Source organism: Hypanus sabinus, chromosome 9 (genome assembly GCF_030144855.1).
Source record: "Hypanus sabinus isolate sHypSab1 chromosome 9, sHypSab1.hap1, whole genome shotgun sequence".
Classification (NCBI taxonomy): domain Eukaryota; kingdom Metazoa; phylum Chordata; class Chondrichthyes; order Myliobatiformes; family Dasyatidae; genus Hypanus; species Hypanus sabinus.
In genome coordinates, this window is record NC_082714.1 from 44,806,843 (window position 1) to 44,829,292 (window position 22,450).

The window sequence follows — 22,450 nt, forward strand, 5'->3', positions numbered from 1 at the left end:
TCTCCATTAATACCTTCACAGTCTCTTCAGCTACACTTTCAGGTGGAGTCCATCTGGTTCAGGTGACTTATCTACCTTCTGAACTTTCAGCTCCCAAGCACTCTAATTTCTGGCATACTGCTGGTGTCTTCTACAATGAAGTCTGATGCAAAATATTTAAGTTTGTCCGCCATTTCTTTGATTCCCATTACTACCTCTTCATTGCCATTTTCCAGTGGCCCGATATCCACTCTCACCTCTCCATTACACTGTATTAAAAAAATCTGAAAAAAAACTTGTTTTGGTATCCTATTTTATATTATTGGGTAGCTCACCTTGATATTTCATGTTTTCTCTCTTTTAAGTTATCTCTCTTAAAAGTTTGCACAGATTCAGCATGTCATCTCAAACTTTGACAAACCTCTTTCGACACAGTGGAAAATATTCAAACTGCTTGCATCACAGCTGGTATGGAAACACCAATGCCCAACAACAGAAAAACATACAAAAATTGGTAGATTCAGCTCAGTCCATCACAGACAAAGCTGTATCCTCACCAAGAAGCACCGCCACAAGAAAGCAGCATCCATTTTCAAGTATTCCCACCATCCAGCCTTGCTCTGTTCTTGTTACTACCATCAAGCAAGAGGTATAGAAGCCAACACCACAGATTCAATAACAGTTAATACCCTACAACCATCTTGCTCCTGAACCAGTCAGGATAATTTCCATTCACTTCAACTCGAGTGATTCCACACAAACTGTAGATTCAGTTTCAAGGATTCTACATCTTCTCAGTATTATTTATTATATACTTGCACAGATTGCCTTCTTTTGCACATGTATTGTTTGTAAGTCTTCATAGTTTTCTTGGTTCTGTTGTATTTCTTTGTTCTATCCTGAATGCCAACAAGAACATGAATTGCAAAGTAGTATATGGTGACACAAGTACTTTGATAATAAATTTACTTTGAAAGTTTCAGCTTTGATTTACCTTGAAACTGATCAATATGCAATTAGCTGAGATTTAGACTTGAGTATAGTCTTTGTGAAATACATGAATGTTTCAGCAAAATCATATCAACGAATTGTCCAAAAATCATAGGGCATTCTTAACTAATACAATTGGTTCCGAGTATGTGAATGAGAAATTTCTTTACAAGTCTTATAACATCAGAGTGTTTTGTTGCAGAGTATAATTTAGTTAGGAGTTTAGTTATGTATTTTCTAAACTCCTCTATCCAGAAGATGCAGCTGACAAATTCCATCCACACAACAGCTGTATTGTACATAATTAAGCCTGAGGTTTTATTGCACATTTACAAGAAAAGCAACAACTTTACAAAAATATCTAAACTGAACAGCACATATTTTCACTCTTTGCCCACTTCTATAGAAATGCAAAACCAAAAGATAGCAAAAACTGCTGTTGTTCATCTTTGAAATAAAACCAAAAGAAACTAATAGGCAATACATGATCTATTCCATTAAAAGTATAAAATTTTATAAATAGCAGTTTTAAAAAGAGTTGTAGACATTTTTGTTACATTTCCTCTCAAAGTTCCATTTTACATGTTCCCAGTTCATGTGGTCATTCACCTGGATATGACCATAAATTTAGAGACCTGAATAGAATAAATAACATATTGAACATTTTAAAGAAAACAAAGTTCAAAAATGCAACTTTACAAAATCTGTCATTATCAAAATATACTTTAAAAAGTTCAATTTACACAAAAATCCAAGAATTCCCTTCATTTAAAAGTATGTTTTTAAACCTCAATGGAACTTCACATCAAATGGAGAAAAGAGTTGTGACTGTACATACAAGTAACACAATGACCAGGCACTTGAAACGCACCTTCTCATCTGCAAAGTGCACAAATTCTCATGCTTTTGTTAGTTAAAAATCACATCTGGTCTCTGAATGACATCGCAAATCAAATAATATCAACATTAACAAGTAACTGAAGCATAAGTTTACATTAATACACAAAACAAAAGTTAAATCAGATTTTTGCTCTTGTTTATGGAATGCTACAAGTACAATGATTTGGGAGTTACTAGGATAATTAGTTAGAAACCATTAATCATAATTATGAAATATCTGGAAATTCTAAAAACAGTTACTTTTGGTTGTAAAAGTATACTTATTCTAATACTGGAATATTTCCATGAACAGGCTAGAGCAAGAATTAGATATGTAGAATAACAATTAATAATTTGTTTTTAGACAAATCCTCAATCACATCCATAAATCTAAAGCTGCTTCTAAGTTCTCTTTTTTGCAAGATATAACGGCCCCGCATTAAAAAAATCTAAATTAGATGAAGTAACTCAATTATATGGTTTAGACCATATGTATTTTATCACCCAAATAATTTTACAAGTACAGGAAAACATGTTCAATTTAGCAACCATACAAAAATATAAAACATACCTATAAAAAGTAGTGAAAATTCAAAAAATCAGGGTTTTAAAAAGCACAGTATCAGGAATACAGGTACTAAATTTTACAATGTTACCATCTTGCCTGCTCCATTCCCTTGCTCATTGGAAGGTTGCTGTGGGCTTAGAGTGGGTGCAGCAGAGATATACAATAAAGGATGTGAGATTTTAGTTGTATGGAAAAGCCAAGAAAATTCTTTTCAGATCAAATGGTTAATGGGAAATTTGAAGGCACGTACAGATTTTCCAATGGTTTTGATAGATTGAACTTGGCCAATTGAGTGCATATTCTCTCTGCATATTCTTATTGTAATAAAGCACAATTGTTCTCCACATTTAAATTTAATCTCCTAGATTTTGTAAAAGTCAAAAATACCCAATACCAACTCTTGGCGATAGAGCAATCTGTCTCTCAGCCAACATCATAATCTAACAGGCACTACCCCTTTGATCCCATTGCCTTCAATTATGCTAAGCTTACCATGTTAAATTTTATTTTATGCTTTCATTGGAGTTTGTCTGGATACAAAGATATCATTACAATGTGAAGAGGGAAAGGGCAGACAGGAAAAGGAGTATGAAAAACATTTGTTGCACTTGCATACCACTTTGGCAAATAGTACATAAGCATCACATGCACAGTTGGTATTATAGGGAATTCAATAGGTCAAAATATAGCAAATTAACATCATACTTCCAATATTTAATTTCACACCTCAAACTCATTAACTAATTGAAAGTGTAAAGCATGACATGATTGGTGACTCTCACCAAAATAGTCTTGAGTGGAGGCATTTTTAAATTTCAAGAATACAGGCAGTCCCTGGGTTACAAACGAGTTCCGTTCCTGAGTCCACCTTTAAGTCGGATTTGCATGCAAGTCGGAACAAGTACATCCAGTATTATTTCGCATCACTTAGTCAAATGTTTGTCTTAGTATATATTTTACCTTTCTATGCATATAAAACACTTAAGAAACGTATGTATTCCAATAATTAAACCACTGCGTTGCTTAGTAATAATTGCAGCTTTCATCGGGGCAGGGCCTTTCACATGTTCTATTATTCTCACTTTATACTTTAAAATTGTTCAAGATCATTGACGGACTGTAGCCTAATGCTTTTCTAATGACCATTGGTGTTTCACCTCTTTCCGATTGCTTTATTATTTCCACTTTATTTTCAAACGCAATCACTTCCCGTCAACAGAACAGAAACATTGTGGGCAGCAAGGTCCACCGCACTGAAACCCCCGGGTCCTAAAGTCCATCACACTGAGACAGATTAAATGGGACAAGAGGGGACTGTGCTCGGTTTGGGTATTTGATCCTCCACAATATTCCATGTGGGAATTTAAACTGGAGGTGGCAGTTTTTTTTTTACGAGGTTGAGTTGCGAGCTCAACATCAACCTGGCACAGGAGTCACTGGATCGAACTCAGGAACCTCCGTTCTCCAGCCCGGCGCTGATCTCACTGCGCCACCAGCCGACCAGAACGGCTGGGGGGGGGTGCTGGGTCAGGTTGAACCTTACGAAGAAAAATTTAAGCCAAATACAAAGTTACACACTCAACACAGTGACAACAGCAACGACTTAAAATGGTGGACGGTGTTCTCCTTCCTTAGTTTGTAAGTACGAGTTGTCCGTAAATCAAGACGTTCGTAACTCAGGGACAAACTGTACTTCAAGGGAGAAGATTATTGCAGTTCTGAAGCAACAGATATACAAGCCTTCGTGCTTTGTTTCTGTACAAAGCATAACTCTCTTCCTCACCACCCTATTAAACATGCAGAAAAGTAATCTGTAAACATCCTCTCATTTTATACTTGTATTTTCAATTTCAAGAGCCCATAATTTAAACCTCAAAGTCAGAATTGTGTGACAGACAATTTCAACACATTGCAAATGTTCTTAAGCTGGTTTGTGTGTGAAAAACATGGCAGACCTCCTTTTCCAATGGGATTTCTCAGTCCTGATTAAGGGTCTTGGCCTGAAACATCGACTGTACTCCTTTATATAGATACTACCTAGCCTTCTGAGTTCCTCCAGCATTTTGTGTGTGTTGCTTGAAGATTAACACTTTGTTTTTCTCTGGGTACACTGAACCCTCTGAAGTTAATACCAAATTCTCCAGGTTTAGATACCTTACTCATCCTTCCTTTTTGAGAACTGGCTGTTTCTACCCATCATCATTGTTTTCAACCGATATAGTTTTATCTGTGGCATATCCAATGGCCTCATTAGTAATGTGTTACATAGAACAGGAGCACAGCTTTATAAGTGCTGCCTTAGCTGTGCTCAGTTCACTTGGCCTCACCCTTCCAGATATCCCCTTTGTTCTGCTCATCCTCTTCCACCTTCTCTGCTACTGAAAACCAACCTACACTTCTCTTTCCCCAGTTCTGACAGTGTTCTAATCCTGAGACATTACATGTTTCCCTTTCCCACAGATGCTGTTAAGCTTGCTTTTCCAACATTTTCAACTTTTAATCCACGCTATAAATTGCGTCCATGAGCCCTCAGCTTTCAAAGAGATCTCCAGTCACAATTTGTAAACACATTTTGGAAACCTAAATATTTTAAATCTACAAGCTCTGCCATATTGACGCTATTTCCTCAAAGAATTCTGATAAAAGTCATACATTATTTCCATTTCATAACCTATGTCAAATCTATTTACAACTTGCCAACTGTACAGCTGATATCTTAATGAACACTTTTAGCATTTTTACTATAATCGTTAGACTCATTGATAACTATTTTATGCCTATTATCATTATTCAATAAGGGTATCACATTGATAGTTTTTCAATCCTCTCATACTTCTCTGGAATCCAAGTTTTATTTTTGAAAAACCATTTCTTATAGGATCCCAAGATGCAAATAACCAGATACAGAGAGCTTAATTTTTTGACCCATTAGTTTGCCTGATATCAATGCTCTAATTGTGAAGGGATTTAATTTCTTTCCCAGTACTACTAGTATGTGCTGCTACTACGTAACTCCTCTGCCATTTGCTTATTCCAACACTATATTCCTAGCCTTAGTCTTTCAAAGGCCCCTGTTCACTTTGAACTCCCCCCCCCTTTTAAATGCTTAAGTTTCTCTTGATATCTTTTGATATTTTCTTGATATCTAGTCTACTTCAAAAGACAAGTCATTCTTCACAATATCAAAATTATATAACTAATAAGAATGGAACACAGCTTCATATTATCAGGATTTCCATAAAGGCTAAAACTATCCTTGCTCAAGATAGCTTCCAAATTAGGACAAAAAATATTTTCCTAACTTTTATTCCTGCTGTAACTGTACAAACAACGTGTGTGCAAAGAAGCCCTTAACCTGATCAAGTCTATTTGCTTGTCCCATAATTGAATAATTTCCATTAGACAATATATTAACACATTTCTATGTCCTTATGGACTAGGATCAGTAGTTCAACTTACTGAAATTTAACACCACCATGTGCAAGATGTATTTACTGCTGTGAGAAAATACAAGGCACATAATTTTGACTTAATGTTTCCAAGCACAATAGCTACAAATAGCATTGTTTGTACCCATTTAATTTAGCAGAAATTAAATAACTACTTGCAATAAGTATGGTTAAATTTGGTATTAACCCAATATTGCACTGTATGTTCTGAAAGATATTAAGTAATTATCTCATTTTTTCCATAAGTAATCACTTTCAAATTGTAGCAACTATATTAAGAACATTAAAAGATGTGCAGTATTAGGCCTTAATTTAAGAGGAACATAAATGTCAAAGTATTTTATGCAGGACATCAGGAAAGGAGCAAGTACAAAGCAGGTTAAGCAAATGTTTTGGGTAAAACTTATTTTAAGTCTCTATACTATGGGAGGAAGCTTAAAACAGAATCAAAAATACAATAAACAGACATTGATAAAGCCACACTATTCTTAGTATTTTCCTAATAATGATTCTAACAACCTAAATCCAAGAAGCACTCAAAAGATTTTGACAATTGCTAAGGGGTTATTAATATCAAACACCTCAAAACAACAATAAGGATCTTACTGTCACAGCAAGGATCATGTTAAATACCAATTGTTTTCACTCCACATTATGGCAGTTTAGCAGATGCAGAATACAACTCCAAGACTATCAGACTGATTTTACAACTATCTATTGATAAGGATAGCGGCAAATAAAATATATGGGACAAGGTGGAGAAATGTAACAATCAGTATGCTATGAGTGCATAATCTCCAAAATTTCAATTTGTTTTTGGCATGAAGAGGTCAGTCAAGGAGTTACATGAGGCATTAACTACATGAGTACTTATCTTACTTAAGGCAATTAGTGCATCTTTGAGATTAGTCAAGTAATAAATTTGTTGGTTTGGGATAACCAAAGATAACAAAGTCAGGATTGTAAATTTCATATAGTTTTCTCCTCCATGCCACTGGAATTTTTGCAAACCATTCATGCTCCCAACTAGCAACTGTCTGATTCCGTGAACTGGATGGAAATTGAACAAGCTTGTCAACCTTCAGCAACTTGAGTAAATAAGTGGCATCCTCATCCAAACTCTCTAATTTTCCAATAAAATCATAATTTATTTGACATGGGTGACACAGTCTATATACCTGACGCCAATGTTCATTAAAAGGCACCTCCTTCTCAGTCCGAGGATCCAACAAATACTGAATGAAGTTAGTAAAGGTGAGCTTGATTCCTGCAGAGAAAGCTTCATCGACAGTTTGCGGAGGGTTAGAATAGTTAGCATATAGTCGGAGCATTGGCCTTGCAAATCGCCTATAAAAATCATTATTCTGAGCAGCAAATTTGCTGCGAAATGCAGAAATTAATCTTACAAAAGGATCCCGTACAAAGAGAAACTTGGTATACTTCTTCAGTCTGAGTTTCATCAACTGTTTTGAGAAGCTTCCATATCGTTTAAAGAACTTGCTAAATGTCGAATGGCTGCTTGAGTTGTGTACAAGGTCCCTGGGGATTTCAAGTGGGTCACGATATGGAATACCTTGATTTAAAAGACTTTGACTTAATAGAATCATGATCCGTTTCCAATTGGTGCATGCTACCTTTGGTACGTAACAATAAATAATCCCATGACGGTCATCCACAATTAGATGATCCAATTCTTTATTTGGAATATCTTCAAATTTCCTATTTTTTCCTGAAAACATAACACTAGAGTCTGTACAAGCATCTTCAATTTTTTGTTTCCTCTCTTTCTGTATCCGTTGTAATTCATTGATTGTTTTCCTGGAATTGATTCCCAACTCAAAGCTTTCCACTTTCTCCTCAAAGTCAAGCTGAGATACTTCACTGAAAAGTTGGCTTACTTTTTTGTTTTCTGTCTCTTGGTATCCTTTTGTATTTTCCAAATATGTTAACTCGAGATTATCAAGAATAGCGGCCTTGGAGCTGGTTATTCTCTCTCCTGCAATCTTTTTGTAATTTGAATGGTCATAGTTTTGGTGTTTCATGGGTGGAAGATGTGTGGCCCGAATTTGTATGAAAGCAGTATGCAAATAGAAGTGAGCTGTTCCAATATCATCCCAATAAAATATGATCAGCAGAATCATAAACACACACGCCATAATGCCACAGAACTGGAAAATCCGAGATTTACTCATCTTGAAGTTTTAGCAATCTGCCCTGGCTTGGTCACCAGGCCTTTGGTAGAAGTTTCAGTGAAAAACCATATCAAAACTGCATCCTGAAACAAAAAGGAAAAGAAAAAAAAAAGATTCAGATTCAAAAATCACTCAATTGCAAAAATTACCTATGGCATTATTTAAGGTAAAGCTCATATCAATTATAAACAAACTTAAGAACAAAATTAGATGTGATTAATATGGAGTGCAATCAACCTTTATTCCATTGAAGAGGTAGACAGTACATAGAAATAACTAATGCAATTATACATCTGCCTGTTATAATGCAGACAAAGCTTCACTGAAACAGATTGCTAATGTGAATTTAACAGTTAGGAACCTGCTTCTACTACAAGTTAACTTGAAATTATCGCTACAGAAGTTTGGAAAACTGTTGCATTAAAGCAGTGAGACAGAATTTTTCTGAAAGTCATGCAATAGTTTCAAAGTTATTAGAGAAAAGAAATACAAGAAAAATATTAAGGCAGCAATGACAGCTTTATGATGGAAAGCTCAAAACTTAACACCAAGGGAGGATGGATATGTGCCAGCTCTAATGCAGACATGATTAATAGGTGTTAATTAAGCAAAAACAACTTGTGGTGAGGCATTTCTCATGGCAGAGATTAGAAATATTTTATAATGAACCAAATTAAACAATGAAGGCACTAATGGAAAAGGAAACAATGGGGTTCGGAATGATTTTGACAGGGACAAGAAATTTGTGATGGCAAATCTTTAATAGTGAATATACAGTATTGAAAATTAATTCTGTTCGATGATGTTAAAGTTATTCAGGAAAGTCAGTTACACATGGATCAAAATTGCCACTGAATCTCTGTGAAGCAACTAAAAAAGAAATTAACATGACTAATTGCTTACGCTAAGATGCACACGGTTAAGATCGAACAGGCCTTACCTATTTTTATTCCTAAGACGTACTTTGATTCTTTAGATTCAATTTTAACATCTTATATTTGGAATAATAAACAAGCTCGTTTAAGTAAAGTTTACCTACAAAGAAATAAAGCGATGGATGGACTAGCCCTACCCAATTTTAGGTTTTACTATTGGGCTGCCAATATAAGGAATATTACTTTCTATAGTTGTCATAAAGATTGCCCATCATGGGTCTCCTTAGAAGTCAATTCTGTAAAAAATTCCTCTATTGTCTCTCTTCTTGCATCATACTCTTCTTCTTTTTCAGCAATAACAGATAACATAATTGTTAAGCAAACTTTAAGGATTTGGGCTCAATTTAGTACATTTTTTGGTTTAGCAAATTTTTCATTATCATCTCCCATTCTCCTTAATTATTTTTTTATCCTTTCCATGACTGATAAAGTCTTTAAAGGTTGGGATGAACTAGGTATTAAGTGCTTTTGGGACCTGTTTATCTCAGGATCTCTTGCTTCATTTGACCAATTGTCAAATAAATTTTGCACTCCCAAAAACACATTTTTTACAGATACCTTCAAATTAGAGATTTTTTACACTTCCAATTAACTACTTTTCCTATAGGTCCTGATAAAAATTTACTGGACAATCTTTTAAGTTTAAAACCTTTTATTAATGGTTCTATTACCGATATCTATAACTTGTTGATTGATTCTAGACAAGACTTTTTAGATAAAATAAAAGCTTGGGAGGATGACCTAAATTGCCAGATTTCTGATGATAGATGGAAGATCAAACAGCTCAGCCAGAATTCTGTACGTGAATTAATCATGCTGCAATTCTCCAGCCAATAAAATGGTTGATAGCACAATTTTTGGCTGATGCATCCAGCTGCAGAAAACTGTCCCTGATTAAGTAAAACCCCACCTTCAAATGTAATGTTAACATTCTCATCATGTCACGTTTCTGACATTTGATAAGTAATCAACTTTTGTATGTTCAAATTAAACCAATTGTTAACAATTACTAACTTAAAATTAATATTTTGAACTCTTACCAAATAGGATAGAGATAATTTATTAATGCCAAGGGAAATTAGTGTCACAGTAGTATTACAAGTTCACAGATATACAAATATTAGGAGAAGAAATAAAAATAAGTTACCTTATAATTATGATGTACAAGATTTACAAGTCACTTCCCCAGCTATTGGTTGACTCATTATACAGCCTGATGGCCAAGGGTAAGAATGACCTCATATACTGCTCTTTGGAATCTTTGCAGAGAATTTGTGACAAATTTGCAGAATTTGCAGAGATGACGTGACTTTGTGTTGTATCTAAAATCTGAGGTTTACAGAGTAAACAAGGAAGAGCAAGCAAGGACAAAATTCCAGAAAATTTCCTAGGTAAATAATGTTCGTATAATAGTGGCCGCCAACCAGTTGATCGCGATTGACTGGTCGATCTTTGAGACTTTCCCAGTAGATCACGAAAAAAATGAAAAATAAATACACAAATACTATTGTAATGTGAGCATTATAAAAATAAGTAATATTAATTAGGATAACAGTAATATAGCAATACTCCCGCTACGGAAAGCTGTTTGTAAGAGGTTGTTTCCGGGGTTGCAGGGTTTTATTTCCGTTCTTCCTGCCCGGTGCACATGTGTGCATAGCCCCTTCATGCACCATGGTTCAGTGAAAACCTCCATGTTAAATACTGGTATTGCCATCCCAAATAAAGTTGTTCCTTTGGGCATGAAGCTGTCAAGTGGTCCTTTTTCAAAGTAGAAGCTACTACAGACACATTATGCCTGATAAACCTTTTGATGCAAAAGCAAATTTTACCCTGAGTCGTTTTTAAACCCACACTTAGTTACTTTTCCTGGTTATTGCGTTTCTCTTTTTCCACTGCACCAGCCTCGTGCGTCACATATGTGTGACATCACGTGACTTGTTTTTTTTTCAGCGTAGCTTGTGCTGCAAAGTGACCAATTAGATTAGATAAGGGTACAGACTGTTGCAAACATCAATATACAGCACTCGCTGGTGATATCCTGCAAGGTAGCAAGCTAGCATGGCGGAGGCTCCATGAAAGAAGGCAAAAATGCACAAATTCCATCCAGAATGGGAAGAGGAATTTCTAGCACTGATTAAAAGAGGGAATCTGGAGTGGCACCACAACACCAACCACCAGAAATTTACAGACACCTACCCCCCCCCCAAAGAGCGCAATCCATGCCAGGAAAATTGAGGAGCTGAAATCGGGGTTGAAGGCCCAGCAACTGTTTTTCACAAAACATGCTGCTCAAAATAAGGCTGCTACTGAAGCTTCATTTCGTGTAAGTCACATTTTGGCTAAACACAAGAAGCCTTTTACAGATGGCCTTTTATTCAAGGAAGCCTTTTATTCAAGGAAGCAATGGCCATTACCGTACTGCAGAGACTGCTTTTAATGACTTTTAAAAACAAAATGGCATCGAAACCGCAATACGTAATATATCGCTTGGCCCTGCACCAGTGACATGGAGGGTGGAGTCACTGTCAGAGGACATGAATCGACAAGTGTTAAAGGACTTGTCTTGTCACTCTGTGAATATTTTTCACTACAGTTCAATGAATCCCTGGATGTAATGCAAACAGCTCAGTTTGTTCTATTTGTCAGAATGGCTTTCCCAGATTTTACAACAAAGGAGGACTTCCTCACTCTTTTGCACTTAAAGGGGAGAACGACAGGTGAGGATATTTACAACGAGTTTAAAAAATGTCTGTGAAAATTACATCCCCATTCATAAATTGGTGGCAATGGAGCCCCAGCAACGCACAGTGTGCGCATTGGTTTTATAGCACTGTGCCGTAATGACCCTGATTTTCCTGACTTCCTGGATTATCACTGTGCGATTCATCAGCAGGTCTTGGCAGGGAAGGCCATGGATTTTTCTCATGTAATGACACTGGTGGTCAAACTGATAAACTCGATTCGAGCAAAAGCACTTCAGCACTGCTTATTCAAGGTGTTATTGGAGGAGCTCGATTCCACTTACGGAGACATACTTCTTCATGCTGATTTCAGTGGTTGAGTCACGGCAAAGTGCCGCAACGATTTGTTGACTTGCTGTCTGAGATAAAGGCTTTTCTGTTGACAAGAAGCAAGGAGCACGATGAACTGTCAGATGATGTGTGGTTACTGGATTTAGGTTTCTGACAGACCTAACGGCTAAATTAAGTGCACTTAACAACGAGCTCATGGGAAGAGACCGACAGCTGGATTTCAAATTTAAAGAATGGGAGGCTGACACACTTTCCCAACTTGGAGAAAATGTTACAGGCCATCAAGGGAAAAAATGTTTTTCGCCCTGAGCAGTACTGTGCTTACCTAGACAAACTGGCAATGGAGTTCAATCAGCATTCTGGGGAGTTAAATGTCACGAAAGATATTGCTGCATTTATTTCACACCCATTTCTGCTGATTGATATAGAAAAGATAGCAGCCAAATTCCAGCAAGTATTTGGTGTGCCAAGTGATATTGAAATGGAAACAATTGATTTGCAAAATGACATTGAGCTTAAAACAAGATCAAGGGATGGTGACTTTTGGGGGCTTGTCAGCAGGAAGAAGTTTCCTCATCCCACCACATGTGCACTAAAAGTCAGTACCTACTTCAGGTCAATTTATCTGTGTGAAATTGCATTTTCACAGAGGAAAATTATTAAATCTAAGTACAGGAGCTGTCTTACTGACAGACTCCTCACAGACTTTCTCAGACTGGCTGTCTGTAGTTAAGAGCCAAATTTCAGGGAACTAGCAGAATATATTCAGCACCAGTCATCACACTGAGTGCAACAGTCAATTTTTATTCATTTATTTTTCGTGTTGAAATAAAATTATTAATGAAACAGAATTAAAGGTATGAAGTATTGTAATATTCTTAAAGAAAGACAGCTATAGCCTGTTTGATATGCTAGTTAGTGTTTCCTTGGTTGAATTAATTTGAAAGTTTGACAAAAGCATTTTATGTAATTCAAATACATGATATTCCACTTCCATTACATATTATAAAGATGTTTTTTAACTTATAGAATAGTGGTCACCAACCTTTTTAAGCCCAATATCCCCTATCTTGAACTTAGAGAAAGGCAAGATCAACTTACTAAATCGTTTAGAGAAAAAACAGCTCAGATTGTACTTCCAACTTGAGGCCTTTCATTTGGGCTAATTATATTTGAATTACATAAAATGCTTTTGTCAAACTTTCAAATTAATTCCCGAGTCACTGGATCAACATCAACCTGGCACGGGAGCGGTCTGTCACTGGATTGAACTCGGGAAACTCCATTCTCCAGCCCAGCGTTAATCTCACTGAACCACCAGCTGACCGGAATGGGCGGGGGGGGGGGAAGAGGTCAGGTTGAATCTTGCCAAGAAACATTTAAGCCAAATACAAAGTTACACACTCAACACAGTGTCAACGGCAACGACTTAAAATGGCGGACGGCGTTCTCCTTCCTCAGTTTGTAAGTACAAGCTGACCATAAGTCGGATATTTGTAACTTGGGGACTACCTGTATTAATATAACAACTCAAATCCATGGGAAGAATTTGCTAAACCATAATTTGAACACAAATATCACTGCATATATTCATAGTTTAATTCTGCTGTCAAACAATGATAAATTTGCCAAACACTAGAGAAATTTTCTTTGCCATAAATATACCATTCCGGTATACCATATACTCCAAAGCACATTTCTTCCATTGTCACAACCTTAATATGCTACATAAAAAAAGAGGAATCACTGGATATTGCAAAATTCTGCAGGATTTGTTGCAAAGTTAGTCTTGAAATACTCTGTAATCATTTTGCTTATAATATGACTGACTTGAGTACTTCTAAAATTTTAAACTACAGTATTTGGGATAAAACATTAAATATGGCTTTATGGAGCCAAGATTAATATTATTGTATTATTGTTTACAACACAGCAAATTATATCCGGCCCTAAAAATTGTTAGGGATATTTGGTTCCACAAATACCACACATGGAGCACAACTATTTCTTTCCATTTGTTTGTTTTATCTTTCTGACCAAACTGATAAAAACTAAAAACAAGTTCATTTGAAAAAAATTGTAATTTGGTTCTCAGATACAAAACAAAACTACTCTGCTTAAATTGCTGTCTTTACTGGAGAAACTTAATAATAAAAGTTTAATGTGGTTCTTCACAGTGCAATTTAACATTTTGAAAATCAAACAAATTCTAACTGCGATTCAAAGTACTCAAAATAGAAAACATGATTTAAGATAATTTTTGTATAGGGAACCCTAGCATCAAGGAGGCTTTGCATTCCCAGAAGATCATCCATATCGCATTTGTCCACAATGCAGACCCATTCTCCCCTCAATTGAATCCCATGTTAAAAGGGGAGATGCATTCCTACTGGCTGATTTTTTTTCCTATTAAGCTTGCTTAGCAGCAATGGTAAAGTGACTCACCACCATATTTAAGAGCCAAAGCCAACACTGCAATCAAGGAATGGACAAGGATTTGGATAGAGGGTTAGTAAGTGGAAATATCACAAAAAGAGGTAAAATTCCAAGATTGTTGTTATTGGGAGAAAGAGGGTCACAGAGAATAATGGATTAACTGTGGAGTAAAGACAAGGAATTACTTTAAGGAGCCAGAGTAAGATCTGGCTTTACTTACTGCAGCTCGCCACAATGTAGCACATCAGAGAAAGTGTCTTGCAAATAGAAAGTCTGGCAATGCTGCAGCATGAGACAATTATTCATGTGTCCTTGGACTGGAGAAGGCACAGCAAAGGAGGGCAAATTGACAAAATTTGTTGTTTTTTCATATTTTGTGTTTAGTTCCAACACTAAATCCTAAAGAGCAAAATTTATTTTGTATCTCAAGTCAGGGTAATAACCTCTGAATTCCATCGAGTTGAATTATCGTTACCTGAACTGCCATATCATGGGGGATCATCTGCATAGCATGCCTGCTTATGCTGGCAATGCATCTCTATTAGTATGAAAGCTATCCAAGGCAAGGTCCTGTTTATTTGTTTAACTTTGAGTAATTTATTCAGTCATTCTACTCCAAATTCAGAATAACCTGCATATAGCAAAATTACTCACATAGTAGTAATACAAGTATATTGCAACAAATTAAAGTTAAGACAGATACATGGTTATTTAAGAAGAAAAACTGGAGTGTTTCGAAAGATATTAGGGTATATAAAATATGGAACAGGACTAGAATACCAAATTTGTTTTTACACCACTTAAACATTTTTTCTTTAAAAAATCTCCAAGTGGAGACTTGTTAAAATATATTTCACATATGGTCAGCTTCAGCCAAGAATCCAGTAAGGTGGAACCACAGAACTAAACCGCACACAATTCAGCAAAAATTGAAAGCATATTGTGAATAAAAGAGAATAGCTCATTTTAAAATGGCAAAGATTCAGAAATCCAGCTTCAATGCATTAAAGAAATTAGATGGATGGATTACAGAAGTGATCACTGATACAGAGTAAGAGTTGTTACCAAACAAAATTTTGTGTTTGACAAAACGTGACAGATAGAGGAAGAGTTAATCTGTTCCACTACACCAGTAAGACGCACAAATTCCAAGCAAGATTATTACAGGCCCCATTTTGTAAACTTTGGCATTAAACTAAATAAAGAGGATTAGGGGAAGCAATTTACATTTTTTCGAGCACTAATTTTGCCGAAGCTGCAATTTTGACCATATTTTGCAAAGTATGAATACATTTCTTGATGAAATTTCATCCACCGGCACAATCAAAAACAGAAAATGCAGAGAAAGCTAGCAAGTCAGATATCACTTGCAGTAGTTAATACTTCAAGACTGAGACCCATTACCAGCTGAACTTTTCCAGAATATTAACTTCAGATTTCCAACACCTGAAGTTGCTTGGATTTTCATCAGAAAACAAGACAATTCTCATCCTTATTCTGTCATTTCCTAATTATGCTTCATGCACAATAGCAAAATCTATGTGCTTGAAGATGTAAATCTAATCAAGGAAGATTTATAATTAGTACTAGAGAAGAAAGGTAAGATTAAAATAATGGACTTAGAAGCTAGAGTGGCAATGGAAATGCACATTGGGAAATCTAGATTACTTGGGTACAGACAAGATTACTTTAATTCCTGTCAGCAATCACAGATGAGGAGAAAACAGTAGGAGACTCCAAAGTTAAGGTCAGAGCTCCCGACTGGGATAAAACAGTTTACAAAGGCATGGCCAAAATTAGCACATGTCCAGTCAGCAATTACAGATGACAGGAAACAGTAAAATGGATGCCAGGAAGTTTCGGAGCAGGAGAAAAAGGCCCAGGAGGTTAAAAATAAAAAGTGAAGTACAGTACTGCAGGGGCTCCCACAGTAACAGAAGATCTGACTTGTGAAAATCCCACTTTTCAAAATAGGAAAATTTAGTTACAGAAATACACACATTTTAAGAGTTATGGAACTGGAGTAACTAGTATTTTTTTAAAAATGTCTTTTAAAAAATATTTTGCATAAACAATCAGCACCACTGCCCTTAAGAACTCAGGCTGTTGGTTCACAATGAGACCACTCAAGAGAATGACTTTGTAAACTGACCAATTTCTTACTACTGATATTTGTAAAATACTTTATCAAACATTGGAACATCCATTGATACTTTAAGGTCAAAGCTAGCCACGGAAGGTGGAGCAGATTCTGTACCTTTGCAGCTACACAAGGGAAAACAATAAATAAGTGATCATATTAATCAACCCCAACTGATTTCTTTTTCTCCCAGAAACAAGTTTACAGGCAATTCTCTGGAACCAAACCTGAGGAGTGCCTGTTTACATTAGGCTTGGTTCGAGATCAGCAGTCAAAATGCACACACAAATGTGACACACGAGGATACTGTGCCGTGTCAGTCAGGTGAAGGTAGCCCATTGGTTTAGCTTTGCCTTAGTGATTTCCTATGAAATTTAAGAGAATTTCTTCAAAGCACATGTACAATCTCTTAATCTTCCTCTCCTTATTTTGTCTAGTTTATGGCATAATTGATAATGGTTTCTTTTTTTAATCTACCTTCCAACTTCATAGTCTGTCTTTTAACAAAAGATCTTTACGTTTACTTCCAACATGGATCACAACCTTGGTCTACTTGCCAACCCTGCCCAATACTGTGCAGGATTTTCCGATGTCAGAGTGATATAGTGCAGAAGCAGGCTTTTCAGCCCAATTTTAGGCTGACCTTTAATACCCACTTGTACTAAATGCATTTTATTCCCCTCTTTCCCCCCTCCCCCCCATTCCCATCAACTCCCACACTCACCTACATACTAAGGGTAATTTACAATGGCCAATTAACCCACCAACCTGCATGCTTTTAGGATGTGGGAGGAACCCCACACAGTCTGAGGGAGAACAAGCAAAATCCACAAACTTGAGTTTAGGACTGAACCCAAGGCAATGAAGCTGCAGCTTAGCTAGTTGAATCCTGGTGTTATTCATGCTAGTAACAGGAGAGGGGCTGAAGTGCTAATTGGCCTTTCAAATCTATACAGATCCCATGCAAAGTAAATTCATCTAATCCCATGTCTCTGTCCACAGCTTTGCAAATTTGGTTCCAGCTTCTTTTTAACGTTACAACTGAATTTGTCTCCAGTGATATTCCTGGCAGTTTTCTCTAGACACTAAACAATGTGCTAAATAAAAATATTATCCCATATTTCACTTTCTCTTTTGATAATCACCTACATTCTATGTCCCCTGGATCATCACCCTTTAACCTTACCATCTACTCTTAACTACATCCTTCATGATTTTCAATAACTCCATCAGATCTCCTTATAACCTGCTTTGGTCCAAGGAGAACCACTATCCATTTATTTTTCTCGGAATTATTTTAGGAAACGAATCCCGCACACACATTATGGCTTTCACATCCTTCTTAAAGTGTGGCACCAAAACAGGGCAATACTGAATGAGGCTGAAGAAATGTTTATAAGAGATATAATCAACACTTCCTTGCTGAGAATCCCTTTTTGAACCACTTTCTCAACAAATTATACACCTACCCTAAATTAATCTGCTTTTGTTCTCCTTCGTTAAATATTGCCTCCTCTCATTCTTCCTCACAAATTGCAACAGCTCACGATCTACAGAACATCTTCCTTTGCTGTGACTTCAGCAGCATCTACAACTATGACGAGGGAATCATTTAACATCTTAGGCATGTGTTCTGTTGCTAAGTGTGGATTTTCTTTTTAGTCTCCGATCAGATACAGTATATCGCTACTCTTTTGATCCAAGTCTATAGAAGAGTTTTGAATGCCCTTTTATGTTTGTTGCCAATCTTTTCTCTTAGGAAATAAGGCAGAAATATTTTCACCGCCCATTGTTCAATTATAATTTTGATTGACATACTCAGATTCCAATTTCCAGATGTGAATATCTATCCAAATATGAGGTTAATATAGAAGAATGCTACGAGAGAGAAAGGTCAGTGATGATCTTAACAGATGGAAAAGGCCTATTTGTGTTATATTTATTACATCTTTAAGTTCTTACTTGGGCCAGATCTGCACTTCATCCTATTGATGTTGCCCTCTTTTCCAACTGACTATTTTTACCATACCTTTGCCCAGAGCAATTCTACAGCTGACGTTATAATCGTTGTTTCCCAAATGTTCCTCCACTTAATCTGGCTCATTCCCAAATGATCAACAACACTAGCTTCTATATGAGCCAGAAATTTACAAATCATCTTGTATTCAGAAACATTCCTAGCTTTTTTTATCAAGTTAGGTTTCTGAGCAGCTACTTCATAATCTCACATGGTTAATTGCATTTGCAGTTCATCAACCTTATTTAGTTTTAATCTTTCATTTATGTATATGCACTTAAAACCTTAAAACTTCTTACATTCAATCTGGTCCTCTCCAAAAACGACTTTGTGTACGTCTCCTCCAGTCCTTACACTAGTTTTCTGCTTTCCAATGGTTGCTTTAGTTCCCAAGTAACTCCTCTTACACAGCACGATAGTATAGTGGTTAGCATAACATTTTATAGTACCTGTGACTTGGGTTCAATTCCTGCCACTGCCTGCAAGGAGTTTGTACGTTCTCCCCATGACCATATGGGTTTCCTCCGGGTGCTCCAGTTTCCTCCCACAGTCCAAAGACAGTTGGTAGGTTATTTGTTCATCGTAAATTGCCCCATGATTAGACTAGGATTAACATAGAACATAGAAACCCTACAGCACAATACAGGCCCTTCAGCCCAAAAAGCTGTGCTGAACACGTCCTTACCTTAGAACTACCTAGGCTTACCCATGGCCTTCTATTTTTCTAAGCTCCCTGTACCTATCCAGGCGTCTCTTAAAAGACCCTATCGTTTCTGCCACCACCACTGTCGCCGGCAGCCCATTCCACACACTCACCACTCTGTGTAAAAAAAACTCACCCCCGACATCTCTTCTGTACCTACTTCCAAGCACCTTAAAACTATGCCCTCTCATGCTAGCCATTTCAGCCCTGGGAAAAAGCCTCTCACTATCCACATGATCAATGCCTCTCATTATCTTGTACACCTCTATCAGGTCACCTCTCATTCTCTGTCACTCCAAGGAGAAAAGGCCAAGTTCACTCAACCTATTCTCATAAGTCATGCTCCCCAATCCAGGTAACATCCTTGTAAATCTCCTCTGCACCCTTTCTATGGTAAACTGGGGGATTGCTGGGCGGCACAGCTAAAAATGCCAGAAAAGCCAATTCTGCACTCTATCTCAATAACCAAGCACAAGCAGCTTAAATAAACTTAACAGGTACAATTGTAGTGAGTATAATCTAACTGCTTATACTATTGCCAGTTGCTGAGGCACAAATACTTCTCCAGATTTGAATTTTTCTTCAAGTCAATGCAAAGTTTCTGGGTACAACAAGGATCCATAATGCATTTCATCTTTTTATAACAGTCATCATAAGCTTAAATGTCCACTGCATCAAGGTCTTACAAGAACTGCTGTCCCACAAGTGTGGTCCTAAAAAATGAAAATTTCTTATACACAGATTTCAATCCTTCAAGAGAATCACAACTTTGTTGTAGGGTTTGGAGGCTTGCACTCCGCAATGACCCAGAGAGCTATGTTGACGGGATTCAGGACTTTATTTGTTGGCTCTTGGTAGGGTCACCCAAGCTAAACAGGTCAAAGAGTAGAGGCAGTTTAAGAGTGGTCCACCAGTCCTCCAGGTTTGTGGGGGGGGGGGGGGAATTCATCTTAGGGCTAACAACCTTGATTAGTCAAAAAATACTAACGGAAACAGCAATGAAGAATCTTTCTATATCTGTGTGCAACAGGATATAGCCAAGGAAAGAGATGGATGACCTTCGTTGCTGCCCTAAACACCAGCAGTATAACAGGCAGTACCGAACCAAATTTCAAAACCTAACTGCCACAAAGAATTTTAAATATTAACACATCTTAACAAAGCATACCAGCCAAAATTGCAACCGGATACCATAACATTAATGCAAAGATGGTTCTTTGGCTATAACTCCCAGAATCAGGTTCAAAAATCTCCAAAGGGTCATCTACTCAAAATGGAGATAAGATCCTCCTCCCCTCCCACATTCACCACACTGAGTAGCTAATCTTTAGAACAATCTTTCAAAAGCAAATATGGAAGACCAGCATGGTCTGCTGCTGCTACTTACGATTTGGTACCTTATACGATAATACCAGTACAAAACTTCCTTCGTCAATAAGTAAACAAATATAGATGAGTAATAATATTGAACAGCAAAGAAAAATTCAAAAAAAACACGATCTTTTACTACTTACGATTAACTTTTGTTGGACGTCCTGCCGCTCGAAATTAACTTCCTAGAGAGCAACTAACTACATCTTAAATTACACAAACCACTTAAAAGTACAAATCTTCTATCGAATCAGCATTATCAATTGCATCTAAAGTCTAGAAAGTCTTTAGACTTCCAGTGAAATTTCAACAGAATTAATACTGGGTACACACATTTTAGCCGCTGTTTCTAACCCTTTACAAGTGGGCGCAGGAAATGAAACTGCTGTCAATACTCTTAGTTCTTAGCTCTTAGTCCATGAGACTACGTTGTTTATAAGCGATCCCGAAATCCCCCCCCCCAATAAAATAAACTTGAGAATATATACCATGATGCATTCAAAAGGAGCTTTTGGCATCGTATTTCTAAAGCTTCAAGTTCGGCTCCGCTGTCCGGGTTTATAACGGTCCGACTAGGGGAAGCAGAAAATAAACTTCTCTTTCTTAAAATTTCAGAAGGGTGGAACAGTGCTAAATCGGCGAGAAAAGCCAAAACAGGTCCCTCTCCACTAACCCCCCCGCCATCCTCGCGGAGTTCCTCCTTCACAATGTCCTCTTTATTTCTTCAGGGCTGACAGTAATTTTCCTTTGCCTCGATGCAGCGGATTCTCTGTTGCTTACCTTCTCGCCCTACCTCCTGCCCTTTCCAGGGAGGGTCGCCACTGCCGCTCGGGTGCGGTGCAGATCCGCGGGGACGGGGCTTTGCGATGAGTCGCCCACTCGGCTCTCCCCTCCTGAGACAACAGCAGCCTTTCGTGCTATTCTCCGAGAGACGTCCCGCCGCTCTTTCGAAGGTCGAGGCGGCGGAAGCCGAGGGCGCAGCCACCGCGCCTCACGTCCATGTCAGCGCACAGACGAACAGCAGCCGCCCACCCGCCCTGCCTCCGGCAACAGTTACCGAGCAACAGTGCCACATCCCGACTTCCCCCCCGCCCGCCAGCCACATCTCGCGAGACCAGTGCGGGCAGCCACCTGCCGGCGCCCGGCCGCATGGCCGTTGGGGAGTCTGCGCACTGTCGACTGTCGGCGCCGCAAGGTGCAGGTGCAGGGGCTGTTTACCGCGTGGCTCGGCAGTGTTACTACCGGTACGAGTTTGCAGGGTTAAATGAGCCTATAATAATTCACCATGATTAATTATTCTGCTATGCTTCCTGAGAGGAGATAGGAGTGGACATTTCTAAAAAGTTGCAGATGCTGGAAATCTGAATTGGAAACAGAGGATGCTGTGAAGTCACAGCAGGTCAGGCAGCAGCTGTGGAGTGACAGCCAGTATTAATGTTTCCGCATGAAGACCTTTCGTCAGAACTGGGAAGGAGAGCAACTTTGCAATACGATTCACTAGTTTGAGACACAAATCATTAAAATAATTGCAATGTTTTCTACCTAGTAGTGGAATACTAAAACTTTAAATTGTGTAGGTTCATAACTCTGCAAACAGATCATCAGCAGTCTGATTTTTGTGTCTTTATGAACCCCTGCTTCCTACATTTAGGAATCTTTAGTAATTTAATAACACAGGCAGTTCCCAGGTTATGAATGTAGATTTGTGCCTGAGACCTGTTCATGAGTGGGAAATGAGCAGAAACAGAATGAGAAA

At 37.6% G+C, this 22,450-nt stretch overlaps 1 protein-coding gene across 2 annotated transcripts; it reads right to left on the reverse strand.

Annotated features, from left to right (window-relative positions):
• Positions 1-1,261: 1,261 nt before the first annotated feature.
• chst12a (carbohydrate (chondroitin 4) sulfotransferase 12a) lies at positions 1,262-21,742 on the reverse strand. 2 transcript variants are annotated; one of them, XM_059979590.1, is made up of 2 exons: positions 21,475-21,742; positions 1,262-8,140 (listed from the first exon to the last, which is right to left on the reverse strand). In XM_059979590.1, exon 2 carries the CDS (start codon positions 8,055-8,057, stop codon positions 6,771-6,773), a length of 1,287 nt encoding a protein of 428 aa, XP_059835573.1. In that variant the 5' UTR covers positions 8,058-8,140; positions 21,475-21,742; the 3' UTR covers positions 1,262-6,770. The 2 variants fall into 2 exon arrangements, with proteins under 2 accessions (XP_059835573.1, XP_059835574.1); XM_059979591.1 differs by lacking the exon at positions 21,475-21,742 and adding an exon at positions 19,070-19,162.
• Between the last annotated feature and the right edge of the window lie 708 nt (positions 21,743-22,450).